The sequence below is a fragment of the Quercus lobata genome, chromosome 9 (genome assembly GCF_001633185.2).
Source record: "Quercus lobata isolate SW786 chromosome 9, ValleyOak3.0 Primary Assembly, whole genome shotgun sequence".
Lineage (NCBI taxonomy): Eukaryota > Viridiplantae > Streptophyta > Magnoliopsida > Fagales > Fagaceae > Quercus > Quercus lobata.
Genome location: NC_044912.1, coordinates 14,014,720 through 14,030,533, shown reverse-complemented (window position 1 = coordinate 14,030,533; position 15,814 = coordinate 14,014,720). Strand labels below are relative to the sequence as shown.

The following is a 15,814-nucleotide window of genomic DNA, read 5'->3' as shown; positions in this document are numbered from 1 at the left end:
TTGTGAGGGCATTCCAAGCTATTTTTTTTACTTGGAGTTTAGAAATCTATCACAGCTTTACTTTATTAATCTACAGGAAAATGATATTCTAGTTTTGGTTTCTCATCTTTCTTCCCTACATTATTTTTACGCAAGTGGTGTCAACTTTCAAAGGGAAAAAGAAAAATGTTTCAGGTAAATCAACTCCCTTTTATTTTAATATTATGGTCATCTCAATGCCAAATTCATAACATGCATTGGTCCCTGAAAATTTCAATTTTCTATCCCTTGAAGAGCTTAATCTTTCTGCTTTTTTTTTTTTCTTAATAGTTATGACAATGAGAGAGGAGGATTTGAACCCTGAATGTCTCCGTTGGAAACACCATAAGGTATCAATTAAGCTACAAAACTCTTGGCCAATCATTTTAGTGGCACAATAGCAATTAGTAATAAACTTTCATACCTGTCCTTAGACTCCAGTAATCTACAAGGCCAAGTGCCTAGTACCAAACTAAATCTTTGCAACCTTAAACACGTTTTTTGTCCAGCAATTAGCTGTCTGAGAAAATCCCAGATTCCTTAGGCCATTTTAGGCATCTTGTATATCTTTCTTTCTATATATGATAAGTTCTTCTATGGTCCCATCCTGAATATCTTGGAAAATTGTTAACCTTGTGGAAATTACATCTTCACACTCTATTCTCATGAATGTAAGCCCCAATGGGGCTCCTACTTTTGAACTCAATGCCATCATAGTGAGTCCACACTTCCTGCATGGTTACCAACACAGAAACCTTATGCAGCTAGACATCTCCCAAATAGGAATTTCAGACAGTTCTAAACTGGTTCTAGAATTTGGCTATGTACATTAAATTGGTCAATTTGCCTGAGAACAAACTTGATGGCAAATTGGCAATGTATCCAAGGTATTGCTAAATTCTAAACTTGTTGATTGAGTTCCAAATGTTTCAAAGGTTAACTACAACAATCATCACCAAATGTTACAGTTTTGAATATTGCTTTTCTAGACCAAGATCCTCATTTTGTGCCAAAACATTATTAGAAATTTGCCTGATAGTTCTTGACATATCAAATAAATCTCTATCAAGAGAACTTCATCATTGCCAAATGCATTGGCTATTTTTTACCCGATTAAATTGGGAACAATAACCTTTCAGGTGTGATTCACAATCACGAATCATTGGCTGCCTTATATAAGCTTGAACCCTTGTGCTTTAACAACAATAGCTTCTTCTTAATTGTATTTTTTTTATTGCAATACACCTTGTGGGCTCCTTGATCTAGACTGGAATAGGGTCACAGGGAATTATACCATGCTGGATGGTTGAAATGATAGTTGTCCAAAAATATGGCTACTTGCTTCTCTTTTGGTATTGTATTTTTGCCAATTATAGATTCAAGACATTTACCAAGGTGTTCCAATGAACTTGAACCTTACATTTACTTCTTTTCTCTAGAACTTTTTAAGAGTCTTTTATTATTCAATGTTTGTAAGGAGCATATATGGTATACCTTTCAAGTAACTCTTGTATTAGTTTCTACTGAGGTCTTACTGGATTTTGTTTCTTGAAATCATCTCAAAGTCATTTTATGGGAAAGATACCAGAAAAAGTTGAGAACATGATATTGTTGGAATTCCCTGATTAAAAGTGAACTGGTTCCTTGAAATTTTGAGTGAGCTAGTATTTAAGTGGAAGTCATCATCTTCTACACTAGACTTCAAAGATCTGTCCTCAATGATAGTAAATCTTCTATGAGATATACTCCCAAACATTATGTCCTTAACAATTTTTTGGTGTTGTTGATGTTGTAGGCACTGCACTGAAAATGTGATTGAATTCATATCTAACTTTCTACCTAGTGGGTTTTTATTTCAGATATATGCTGAAACTAAAATGGGGGCAACGTTTTCAATTTTCAGTCTAGTTTTGTTGACCATTGCCATATGAAATATGGTTCATTTTGAAATGCAACCTTCATTTAAAAATGATTTGAGAACACTATGCTCTAGAAGGAAACAGACTAGCTAGGTACTATAAGGAGTTATTCTTCACATTTGTATCATACAATTTTGTACTATAACGCACATGTAACAAGCTAAAAGCTTACGCTGTGGCAATACTTTTGATGATTGCAGGACCTTGTTGTGCATGCTTTGGGAAGGTAGCTCCAGTTCATGCTTTCCAAGAGGCCACAAAGATTAGTTTAAAATTGTAGTAGGTCTCATTACCTCCTGAATTTGTTCTAGACTGTGCATGAATAAATTGCTGAGGATTATTATTTCTACATATGATCTGTACAAACTATTTATATACATAGGGGAAAGTCATTTCACTTTGCACCAAAAAGAGTAAAACATTAGGTTATTTGTTTATATCTTTCCAATTTAAAGCAAGTCTGGAAACAACTAGATTTACTTGTCTATTCCTCAAAATGGGCTGCTACTTTTTTCCCCTTTTTTCCAATCAAGGGATGGCTAAATCCCTGGTAAGGGGGGTGTGGGGTGTGAAGTTGTTGATGTGCTAGCAAACATGACTTTTTTGACAAACAGCCTAAAAAGTACTAATCAGTATAGGTGAATACATAGTGTGACATCATACTACAGGTTTAGTACAACCCCATACAACACTACAGAATAAACAGTTCAAGGGACAAAAACAATGCTCACAGAATGTAATTGTTTTTTGTAGTTGATAGGAAGGGCTAAACATCAAAAGGGTGAAATGACAAACAATTAAAGTGCTCGCCCTTTTATAATGTCAAGGCTCATTTCACTAGGATCTGTTGCTTGCAACTCGACTTGAATGCCATCCAGTTCCCTCTTGAATCTATCCTTGGAGCTAGCATAGACCATCTTACTTCTCACCTTTGATGTATCAGGTGACCTGAAAAACAAGAGAAGTGAACTTTCTTAGGCACCATTACATACTAAATTGTTTATTGTTTTGGCCTTCAATATAATCGCATGCCTCCAAAGATATGGCCTCAAGCCAAATATAAATTGGAATCCAGTTTCTAGTTTCATTGTGTCACTATCATTTTGAGTACTTTCATTACATGGGAAGCAAATTTTCCTGGAGTGTTCTTTGAGTGCTAATCAAGATTTAATACACATGGTACCCTTATTCTTTATTTCAACACGCTGCTCTGTACACCAAAGGAGAAATAATAATCTTTATGCATATAGACTTATTTGAGGAAAAGTAGAATTACCATGCAATGAAAAAAATCTTGCTTTTCTGGCAGTTCTCATCAGTGATGAAATCAAAATCATAGACAGCATAGCGGCACTCATTGGCAGGCAGAGACTCAGTAAACTCCTCATAGGTTTCATCTGGGTTTCCCAGTCTCTCCACCACCACTTCTTGATCCTCAATCTTGAAAATAATGAACCGGTAATTCCTCTTCGCTTTTAACTCCACGAACTTCAGTTTGCATTCATCATGCACAGCCATTCCAGATACCGCATTCGCCTAACCCAAAGATTTTATTTTGGAAGAAGGAAAGAAAGATATGTATCAATGACAAAAGGCCTAACAGAAATCATCATGCATATTATACGGTAAAGATAATAGGAATTATTTGTTTCAGATGAAAAAAATATCAAGAAATGCATAACAGCACTTGGTTTAGTATACTGTGTCATAATTTATTGGACATAGCATATTGTCATTACTAGATTGCATCACAAACAAGTGGACTTGTTTTGATTGTGGCATTAAGAGATGATAGAAATAGCTACCTTCTGTCCATTTTGTAAAAATGTTGGCACCATGGAATGCAAATAATTTTATTCTCCCATGCAGTTTGTGCAGGATGCTATCAATAAAGTTTACATGTCTAGAATACGTCCAAAATTAAAATAACAGGAAGCAGCAAGCAATGTTCATTTTGGAGAATTAGAGTACATTACAATAATGATAAATAGTGTGCTAGATCTACTTTGCCTAATTTCTAACGGTGACCTCTACAATGATGACAGGCATATATATACATGATAAAAAAGAGAGAATGTTTTTGGATTGATAAATTACAGAGAAAAATACATGTAATCCATCATGAGGATCTATACTGACTCCAAAGTTTTTGGATTAAAACTTTGTTGCTGTTGCATATATTGAAGAAGAAAAAATAATAGTGTTGAAATTAAAGAAAAATATAAAATAAAATAATGTAAAGATATAACAGTGGAAATTTTTTTTATTATCTGATTCAAAAGTTCAAGATGCCTTACTATCAATGTAATGGAATATAACCATTCATATGTAACCAATGTTTAAATGTTAATAAAATTGTTATACCATTCTTGCTTTTCTTTTGATAGTTTAAGTACTTTCTAATTTTATTCTCACATATTATAAATAAATAAATAAATAAAAAGCCATTGAAAATGAAGACTCTGGTGAGAGAGATTAGGGACGTACCATGTTGTCCTCCAATAAGAGACAAAGCTTTGCCAGAAATGAAGAAAGGAAAAAAAACAAGAAGAAAAGAGGAGAAAGAAACAGAGAGATGGGAAGCAGAGGGACAGAGAGAGAGATCCTTATTTTTTGGTGAGACAAATAAAAGGTGAGAAAAATGCGGGAGGAAGAGAAATTTAAGGGACAAAACAGAGGCTGAGAATTTTCAATGCTTTCAATGGCTGATTATGTCTACAACTAACAGTTCATATCGCCACGATATGATTGCATGGGCAAACCATAGATGGTTTCTTCATTCCTCTTAAAAGAAAAAAGAAGTTGGTTTCTTTTTTTTGTTATTAAAACCCAAATGCTCTTGGACTTATATTTGTTGGGGCCCTAAGTTTTTTTTTTTTTTGGTTAAATGATGGAGTATTTATTAGTTACGACTTACAAGTGCTTTTCACATTTATTTCAAAATCATCCTTATACTTTAAATTTTAAAATGTTTCAAAATTTTCACTATCGGCATGTGATTGATGAAAAATATAAACATAGTAAACAGAATTCTTCAAGTCAATGTCATTTTGTTTACATGGAACCTATGACTTGACATGAATTTCATTTATGAAATCAATATTTTCTATACATTAAATGACGATAATGATTTTTTTGAAACAAAAAGTAGGAGAACTAAAAATAGAGCCACATGACATGAATCTATATCTATATATATCTAAAAGCTGAAGCGTAGCATTTATTGTTGCTACGCTCCAGTTGAGCCACATCATCATCGTCCACCTCATTATCATTTTCTTTCCAATTTTTCTATAATTGTTTTTAACATTTACTTTTTATTTTATTTTAATATTTACACTTTTTCCACTCTTTCTCCATCCTTACCTTTTCATCTCTCCACTACCTTCTACATAAATATATTCTTTTTCTTTTCATCTCCCCACTACCCTCTACATAAATATTTTCTTCTTCTTTCTCTTCATTTTCCTTTATTTTGTCTCTTCTTATTCACATTCTCTTACTATAAATTTGTAACTATCTATTTCATTCTATGCATGGTTTTCTCTCACAAAAAAGAGGTTCTCTCTCTCTCTCTCAATTTTTTGATGAATTTTTTTATACATTCTTCTATTTATGCCAAATTACTAATCTTTGGGAATCCTTTCTTTTCTTTTTTTTTTTTTCTCTACACTAGAATCATTATGCTCATTTTCTCACTTAATTTAATCGGGTAGTTTGCCAGAATTCAAAAAAAGGTTCTCTCTCTTTCTCTCTCAATTTTTCGATGAATTTTTTTTATACATTCTTCTATTTATGCCAAATTACTAATCTTTGGGATTTTTTTTTCTACACTAGAATCATTATTCTTATTTTCTCCTTAATTTGATTGGGTAGTTTGCCGGAATTCAAGTAAAACCAGACTATAAGGAATTTTATGACATTGGAGAACGCCTAAATATATACTAGCCAAAAGTTGAAAGTTAGCAAATTAGTGGAGCTATGATTAAGCTTTAAACGGGATTGATGGTATTGCTAATGTTCTTTAATTAGCATCCTTATTTCTATTTCTCTATATATGTTTCCTAGAATTAGTATTAGTCTCATTTTTATTTTCTCTATTATATTCTAGGTAGACCAAGAGTTCATTAAAACTCCACATTGGTTAATGCCATTTAGATTTGTTTTTTAAATTGTTTTTTTCTCTTTAATTGTTAAATGTTATCCTATTTTTGTTCTTTCTTATAACTCTAATTAACGTTGATGGTTTTTTTTTTTCTTTGGTTAGTTAAGGTTGATGGTTCTTTCTTACAGAGGAAAGAAGAAATTGAAAACAATTGAATTCCATATAAACCTGTACCTAAAGGGGACAAGAGCCTTTGTTTATTTGATTAGAGACAATATATTAAAGGGGCATATCCTTTGGTCATTGCATTGCATTTCTTAGAGGTTAAAAGATAAAGCTTGTCATTATAGGAAAACATTTGGGGTGGATATCATTTAAAATTTTTTTTTTTTGTGTATTTCATTAATATTTTTTAAGGTGAACCATATTCTTCTAACTTTGTTGTAGTGTGTTACATTTGCTTAATATACAACTCATCTCTTATGGAATAAGGAAATTACCATAATAATAAAAAATCATCACAAAATTACAAGGTTAACTTAACCAAAATTAAAATAAAACTAAAGAAATAAAAAATAGATTTTATAATAATTTATTAGTCAAAAAATTGGTAGGCATATTCAAATTCCTATTTCCAAAAACAACTAAGTATTAATCCAAACCAAAATTCAATGAAAATTATAAAAGGGAAAGAAAATACTTCCTAATGGGAAATTAAAAAAACACAATACTAAAATACATATTAAAAAAAAAAACCATCAATCTTAATTAGAGTTATAAGAAAGAATAAAAATCTTTTATGTGCAATTGTTCTCTTTATTGGTATTTATTGTTATATATTTTATTTTTACTTTTTTTTCCTTCTCATCTTATGTTATTCAACAGTTAAATTCAATCACATCTATATATATATATATATATATAATAATAATAATAATTAAACATGGAATATTTTATTTAAATTTAAATCAATAAAATTATCCTTAAAAAATTGTACTTCTTTTTTTTTTTTCATCTACACTTTGTCCAAGCTTTTTCCTTACCTTTATCTTTTCATCTCCCCACTACCTTCTACCTTAATATCACTATTTGTCTCCCCACATCTTCCATATCATTAAATTATTTATATTTTAATTTCTCTCCTTTTTTTATTTAAAAAAATTAAAATTTTAAAATTTTACTTAAATTCAATAAATAAAAGTGTCCTCATAAAGTGGAGTAATACTAGGGACACACTCATTCTCAAACCCAATACATCAAAGAAAAAATATAATACAAAACAAATGCCAATTGGGAAACACTAAATTAATAATAATAATAATAATGAGGATATCAAACCAAATATAATATAAAGAAACTAATAGTTATGGATATACTAACTTAAGGGTAGCAAAATTAAATGGAAAAAAAAAAAAAAAACTACAATGCATATTTAATGCAATGAAATAATCATCAAGTTTTGGAAAACAATAGGTTGCCTATGGAGAGAGAGAGAGAGAGAGAGAGAGAGAGATGGTAAAGAAAAAAAAAATCAAATGTCAATTAGTAACTATTAATTGGAAAACAAAGAGGTTGTAAGGAGAAGTAAAAATAAAAAATAAATATGACCAATATGAAGAACATTAAAAACTTTACAGTGCAATAAAATCAACTGTTACATTCACTTAAAAAATTGAATCAATAATTAATAATTAAACACAATCATAGCAATATATTTAAACTTAAAACTAATCAAACTCTAATTCATAACTAAAAGGAGATGTTCTCATGTAATAATAGAAATTACATAAGAAATGAAATTATGATAATAGTAAAAAAAAAGTTATAAATGAAATTATGAAAAAAAAGTGATAAAACTAAATAGCTACTATCATTATGAAGTAGTAGTCTATGATTTTGCACATCTAAAGAAGTGGAATATATAGAGTTTACTTAAGGTATATGTAAAGATTGACATTAAAAAAAAGATATGTAAAGGTTAAAAAAATGTATATTCTATAAATAAATAAAAAGGTATATGTAAGGTTTTTATTAACTTAGAAGAAAATGAAAAATCAATTATTAATAACAGTAACAACAACAACAACAACAACAATAATAATATAGAGGTAATTAGATTCCCCTTTCTTGAGGTTTGAAGAAATGACACTTTACCTCAAACTTGAAAGGAAAAAATATTTTCACCCTTTACATTTGTTTGACCAAACTTTGTTAAATTAATATTAAAATATTGTGTACTAACTTGCATGTGCTTAAGGTAGGTTCCAAAATTAACCTTAATTTTAAAATTAAATTCTCTTATTTTAAAATTTTAAATTAAAGTGTATTTCAAAATATTAAGTAATGTCTTTTCCTTTTTCTTTTTTTTTTTTCCTTTTCTTTTCCCAATGAGTTATGGAGAGATTTGTCATTTCAAATGTTTTGTTATTTTATAAATTTGTATTTTAATTCTAAAATTATGAGTAATGTCTTTACTAACCATGGTTAAACATTTATAAACAGATTCTTAAATAAAGTTAAAATATTTTGTTATTAATATAAACATAATGGGAGAGTGTTATTACTTATTACTCCAAATATATTTAATAAGATCACCCTAAAAAAAATTTATCTCGCGCAATGCGCGGGTCTGCGACTAGTTTCTTACAAAACCCGAACCATGCAAACCCTTAATAATATCCTTTTTGAAACAATTTTGAAAGTATGCAACTAAAGTATTTTAAAGGTGAAAGGTTGAGCACTAAATAGTTCAACTTCTTAAACAATTCAACTTTTTACTTCTTTAGGATTTTAATGATTTTGTTTAGAGTCATTACTAAACCATGATCTTTTTCTTTTTTAGGCTGGCAGTTTCTCATACCGCCATACCCTTGCCCTATTAACTAATCTTAAGTGGCGTCAACAAATCCTAACCAAGTGTAATACCATTGGCACTTGTGTATGAATAAACAATTTTTACCAAAAAATTTGCCACTACAATCATGTTCTTCAAGCAACAAAATATATAAAGATAAAAACATAATTAATTTCATTTCTTGCAATTCCAAAATATCATGTACAATAATGAATTAATCTAAAGTTCAGGCAACAATGACAGTATTGCATTAAATTCTAATGTTAATTATATTCAAACATATAATGAAACTAATAATAAGCTGCTTCCTTTATAATCAGTCAAAGAAAATAAATAGACAGAAAACTAGTACAATTTTTTTTAGTTGTGGTATAGCACGTGTCTATGAGTGGACAGAAATATACTGAAAATAAAACAAAACTCAGGATTTTACAACTAATGAGTTACAAACAACTTCGAATTTATGTTGATAAAAGTTAGGTCATCATAAAGGGTCACCACCCCCCACCCCCCCAAACCCCCCAAAAAAAAAACCCTCAGCTAAAAAAGAATTGGGAAATTTTTGCAAGACTCTCCAATATAATCTGGAATGTTGCAATTTTCCTGCCAAAATTTCATGATACAACAAAATTTATCAATCCACAAAATTCACAATACTGGGCCCCTGTTTCTTCTTTGGTTTTACACAACTTTCTTTGGAATTAGAAGCCGAACCAACTTTTGACTCGGACCCATCTTTGTTACCACCATGTTTGTCATCAGTAAAGAAATCATCCTCAAGATCATCACCGCTAGCAAATTTGATCACTTGCCCTCTTGGCCTCTCTTCATTAACATATGCTGAACACAAGAAAAATAAAAGCAAAATAAATATATCAGAACACAGAGAGAATGCTTTTAACAAAAAAGAAAAGAAAATAATAGTAATAATAAAAAATAAAATTTCTGAAGTCTCAATATTATATATTTCAAAACAGATACATAAAACAGAGTAAAGGAAAAAGAGGGTATGTATTTGCATGTCTACTGGTAAGTTTTATGAAATGTATTTAAAAAATCCCAAACTTTCCTGATTCATTTAACTGTATTAGATTTAGATCCAAACATCTTTTGCAGATCCAACTTGATTATCTACATTAAGTAATTCTTCACCCTACTTTAAATCAGTTTCCCTAGCAGAAGTACTTAGCCATACAAAGCTCAGGGTGCCTCAATTTAGTTTATCTCTTTTTTTAAAGAAGGTATAATGTTAACAATGTACCAGGAGTCACCTTCAAGATGCCTCGGTGGTGAAATGGTAGACAAGCAAGACTCAAACTCTCGTGCTAAAAAGCATGGAGGTTCAAGTCCTCTTCAAGGCATAATATTGAGAAATGAGAATACTCACAGAATGAGCAATTCAATTAGACGTGCCTGTTATTTTATATTGGATCAGAGAGCCTACCTCAGTGGTACAGAAAAGGTTCAAATTTCCAGATAAGCGTGTGGAGCTTTACGCTGAAAAGGTCAACAACAAAGTGCTTTGCCCTATTTCTCAAGCCAAGTCTCTCTGATACAAGCTTCTAGGAGGGCTTGTTATGGTGTACTGAGATTTGTAATGGAAAGCGGGGCAAAGGGATGTGATTGTGAGGTGATTGTCAGTGGATAACTTAGGGCACTACATGAGAAGACCCTGAAATTCAAGGATGGATATATGATTTCTTCCAGTCAGCCAGTCAATGAATTTATCGACTTTGTGTTAGACACGTTCTTCTAAGACAGGGTGTTCTTGGTATCAAGGCCAAGATAATGCTTGATTGGGATCCAAACAGGAAGACGGCCCCCAAAACTCCCTTACCTGATCTGGTCACACCCCACATTCCCAAGGAGGAAGAACGCTTCTGATTGCCAGAAGTGGCAAGAAATATTAAGGTCCTCCCAGTGGCATAAAGCTTCATGGTTGTTACTCTAATGAACGAATCATCCACATTACACTTTTATCTTGAATATCTGAGTTCTATATTGTTGCTGTTTATTGCCAATATTGGTACAAGGAGTTGTAATGGGTCTTTTTTCTTTTTTTTGGAAGATTTCAAAGATAGAATTATAGTAAATTAATCATTAATTTTGTTTCTTACTTATCCAATAATAATAAGTTAATAACAATAAGTAAGATTGAGTTATGGAAGTAATGTGGATAGTATTAAATGGTTGACCACCATATCTACTTTTGGATATGAGTAACGACACAATTCTATAATCCAATACTAAAAACTCCAAGAAAAGAAACAATGTAGGAATTTGTGATCTTAAAACTTACATGTGTAACCAGCTCCAGCAGCAGCTACAGAACCTCTGTATCCTTTGTTAGGACAATCTTTTGCCAAATGTGTTACACCACCACATATTTTACAACAACCACCCTGAGGAATTAGGGGAGGAAAATATATAGAGAAATGTCAGATTAAACATATAAGGGAAGTGCAAGGCCAGCTCAAAACATCATCTAAATTTTTGAAAACATCTAATTTTTGAAAGTTAGTCCCCCTCACATGAATATGGTATTCTATGCTTTGAAAACTCAAACATAAGGATGGTAAATTAGTAAACCTTTGGATAGATTCCACGAGTATTTTGAGGACAATCCTTGCTCAAGTGTCCACGTTCATTACATATAAAGCAGTTGGCAAACTTAGTTCCTCCTGAAATGCCAAAGAAAGCAATTATGTTTCATAAAAAAACAAATGACAGAAAGTACAGACTCAGAGGGCTTCAACTTTTGGCAATCAGATTGACACAACTGTACATGTGATTGTGCCATCAGAGGAGCAGAAAACCAGCCAATTTATTGAACATCTAGCACACACCCAAAATACATAATCGATCACTTGATTCACATATCCAATTGATGAATATCTAAATCATGCATGCTATCCAACTGTTTTAATTAAAGTATTTATATGGTTGACAGGCCACACACAGATGAAAAATTATTACAAGGACTGGTTTTGGTTTTTTGTCAATTGATGTCCATTACTCAAGCTGCACTGCACTAAAGCACCAATATTATATGAAGAAGTAGCATTTTTAATTGTTTGTGTAGAAAAGTCTGTTGTAATACTTTCTGAACCCCAAAGAACTGACCCCAAAGAATCACGAAAATACTGTGAAAATTGGCATGAAGATTTCTGATGCAATCGTCATCAGCCTGTTAACTTTTCATTCCAAAAACTTATTTAAAAAAGTCTCTTTCTTCATGACATCTCTTCCAAAAAGCCACATGCAACCAACTCCAAAGTCCAAACATAAACGGAATTTCATCCATAGCATGGTCAATTACTCAATTCCAAAACACAAACAATTCTTATTATTTTTATAAGAGGATGAATAAATAGATTTAAAAGTGACAATTTTTACTGTTACCAATAATTGCCAAATGATAAGCTATCAATTTGACTAAGTTACACCTCATGAAGTTATAAACTCATCTCTTGCCATATTTATTCATACAAAAACAATTTCATTTTAACTTGAACTGAATTCTGTGTACATTAAGACAATGCAATGTGAACACATAATCCAAAGCATGATTAACTTGAAACGGTATAAAGTAACCCAAAAGGTAGTTCACCTTCTTGAAGAGGTTGGGAGCACTGAACAAGCGAATGCCCGGATTCCCCACAATTATAGCAGAACTTCTTCTCCATTGTCTCATCATTCTTGTTAGGGCAATTCTTGACACTATGCCCTCGATGCCGACAAAGCAAGCATATCTACAAGCATCATATAACACAGAAAAACCACCATAAGCTGACTCTACACCATAGATCCTATCAAAGAACAAAGCATACCCACTTTTTTTTTTATCTTTTATTATTCAATCACACAATCCATGCCTTAATGCCACCAAACTGAAACCCCATATAAAATCCAAACACTGTAACCATTCCTAATTTACTGCCTGGAAGTTCAAACAAAATAGAACCCACAATAAATTTAACCTGTCCATAACTTCCACTAAACTTTGAAATCATAAAATAATCACCTTTTTTTTTTCAAATAGTTAAACACCCATAATAAGAAACCTCAAAATGAAACAGAATTGTGCAAAAAAAAAAACAGACCTTGTTCTTTTCCCATTGAGCTTTCTCAGGGCAGTGCTTGGCAATATGTTCTTTAGCTTTGCAAATATAACAGCTTTCACCAGGCTTCATCCCAGGGACTCTTAGTGGGTGTTTCGTAAACCCTTTTCTGAAGGGTTTGTTTGGGTCTTTGGAAGCACTGGATTCAGACTTTTTGCGCTTGAACTTGCTCATCGTTTTCTTCTTCTTGTCTGGGTCTTTAGGGGGCGTTGGCTCAGGCTTTGGGAACTGGTCTGGGTGTTCTTCTCTGTACCTCTTCTTAGCTAGTCTCTGTCTTTTGCTCACCATTTTTGGATGAGACTGTGTATTCGTATGAAGGGTTTAGCAAAGATTTGGTGAGGTTTTGGGGGGAGGAGGCTGTGACTGTGAATTGTGAATTTTGTGATAGAACGAAAGGGTTTAAGCTGGAGTAGTAATCGGCTATGGTCGGGATCATTGTAAGTCTTTGGTTTTGAAGGTTTATTGGCTGAAGAGGACAAAGTCAAAAATATTTGGTGTTATAAATGTTAAACTTTCTATCTTGTACTTTAAAGAACAAAGTTTCTCTTCAAACTAGTTTAAAGAAAAATCATTTAAACTTATCATATATCTCTTTTTCAAGTGTGAATTTTGAAAATCTAACCGTTGAATTTTATATTCCTTATATTCTTAACATGCATATCAAATTTCGTTCAAATCAGATTTTATTTACTATGTGATCAATGTCCTTATATTCTTAACATGCATATCAAATTTCGTTTAAATTAGATTTTATTTACTATGTAATCAATGAACTTATTTTTTATACACAATTTTAGATTACAAAAACTTGAAATTTTAACATTTATTTGATGAAATAGCAATTGATCTTTGATCTTCTTGAAATTTTGCAAGCATAAAGGATATAATAAGAACATATAATCCAACGGTTAAATTTTCAAATTTCACATTCAATATAAAAATATATGATAAGTTTGAAGGATTTCTTTGAGAAATTTTATTCAACTTTAAAAAGGTTTTATTTTTATCCCTAGACTATTTTAAATAAAATAAATAAATAAAATTCTTTATAAAAGCACAAAAAATAGCTTTTTAAAATTTAATGATGAAAATACGAAATGTTTTGGTCCTTTCAAATATTACGTTTGTAAGGGTAAAATTCTCAAGTCAAACAATGGGTCTTAGGCCCCATACAAAGTCCAGCCACAATCGAGAAGAAAATGGGGTACCAAAAAGACTTCCAGCCCAATCCTGATAAGTCCAAACTTATTTAAAAAGACGTCCAAGGAGGAATGTCTCCTCGGGCATACCAAATATGGGCCCAACATGCACCCTATCCATAATGAGGAATCACTCCAAACGAATATTGGTAGTAAAGATGAGCCTCACAGAGCCGGGAGAAGGAAGAGAGTATAAGATGTCCAAGGGGAGACCACAACTGCCGCATTAAATGTAAGGAAGCTACTTTTCTGGCTGCATTAATGTGGAGAAGACAGGCGAACAGTGTTACCTTGACTACTGCAACTCATAGAAAGGTAGGGTGGATGTCTGATGGGACAGGCACTCAAGTGAAGGTCTAGATGATCAACAAGTGTAAGGCTCTTATTACTTTAAGCTAAATGATCAACAAGTGTAAAACTCTTATTACTTTAAGGAGGTTATATAAGAGAAGGGCATTCCCATGAAAAGGGGATCGGAAAAAAGGAGAAAGAAAGGAGAGAGAGAGAGAGAGACTATAGCCTTTAATCAGGAACAAAAGTGCACCCATACGCCTCCTCGGACCGAACATCTAGTGAATATAAAGGAGGTATTCTTACGTTTAAATCGCTGCATGGCCCAAAATTAGTTAACATATACTTCGTTAAGGCCTAGTTCTGTAACCCACTCTCTACAAATTCATTGTCTAGAGCTCTTTGGGCTAGAATCACTTACCTGCTGGGCCTGGGCCCCAAAAATTGCCCCTACAACGTTAAATTGTATAAAATTTATATGTTTTAAAATGTATTTTTCATTGATAAACTAGTTTTAACTTTGATATTTTCAGAAGGGGTATATTTACAAAAATTAATTTTTAGATTCGCTTTATGATTATTTTCAAAAATACTTTAAACGGTTTCTCTACTATTTTTTTTCTTGTTATTGCCTTATATCACCAATAAGTTTTGTTACTTCAAAATATTAATTTTGGGTAAATTGTAAATTGCACCCTTAAAGTTTGAGGGTGTTGAGATTTTACAATTTGAAATTTCAGAATTTGGATTTTACCTCCTAAAGTATTGTGTGTTTAAAATTTTAGATTTTACCCTCTAAAGTTTAAGAGTACTTGGATTTTACACCCCCGAATTATAAAACTTTAAGGTATAAAATCCAAACACTCCCAAATTTTAGAGAGTAAAATCCAAATGCCCCTAAAATATAAGGGGTAAAATCCAAATTCTGAAACATTAGAGTATAAAATCTAAACACTCCCAAATGTTATGGGGTAAAATCCAAATTCTGAAATTTCAGAGTGTAAAATTCAATCACCCCCAAACTTTAGGGGTATAATTTGCAATTTACCCTATTAATTTTTCTTGTTAAGTTTTATTTTCTAAAAATATGAAATATTAGAATTCATGGTTAAGTGCCCCCACACACACGAGTTGTGTGTGTGCGTATACACACGTGAACACATGTGTGCTGAATTTTAAATAAATTGTATGGTCTACATCCTAAACACAAATGGACAAATTTTAACTATAAAATTGATTATAGTCTGAGATTACAACCTTACTCAATAAAATAAACATAGGTAAATTGCAAATTATATCCATAAAGT

The 15,814-nt window shown here is 31.7% G+C and overlaps 2 protein-coding genes across 2 annotated transcripts; both read right to left on the bottom strand.

The window, feature by feature from the left end:
• Positions 1-2,520: 2,520 nt before the first annotated feature.
• LOC115962325 (actin-depolymerizing factor 7) lies at positions 2,521-4,695 on the bottom strand. Its single transcript, XM_031081237.1, has 3 exons — positions 4,425-4,695; positions 3,214-3,473; positions 2,521-2,885 (listed from the first exon to the last, which is right to left on the bottom strand). Exons 1-3 carry the CDS (start codon positions 4,425-4,427, stop codon positions 2,735-2,737), a joined length of 414 nt encoding a protein of 137 aa, XP_030937097.1. The 5' UTR covers positions 4,428-4,695; the 3' UTR covers positions 2,521-2,734.
• Positions 4,696-9,479: 4,784 nt separating this feature from the next.
• LOC115962324 (DNA-binding protein HEXBP) lies at positions 9,480-13,414 on the bottom strand. Its single transcript, XM_031081236.1, has 5 exons — positions 13,000-13,414; positions 12,507-12,648; positions 11,486-11,577; positions 11,196-11,298; positions 9,480-9,736 (listed from the first exon to the last, which is right to left on the bottom strand). The coding sequence occupies exons 1-5, from the start codon at positions 13,303-13,305 to the stop codon at positions 9,531-9,533; spliced, it is 849 nt and encodes a 282-aa protein (XP_030937096.1). The 5' UTR covers positions 13,306-13,414; the 3' UTR covers positions 9,480-9,530.
• Positions 13,415-15,814: the final 2,400 nt, after the last annotated feature.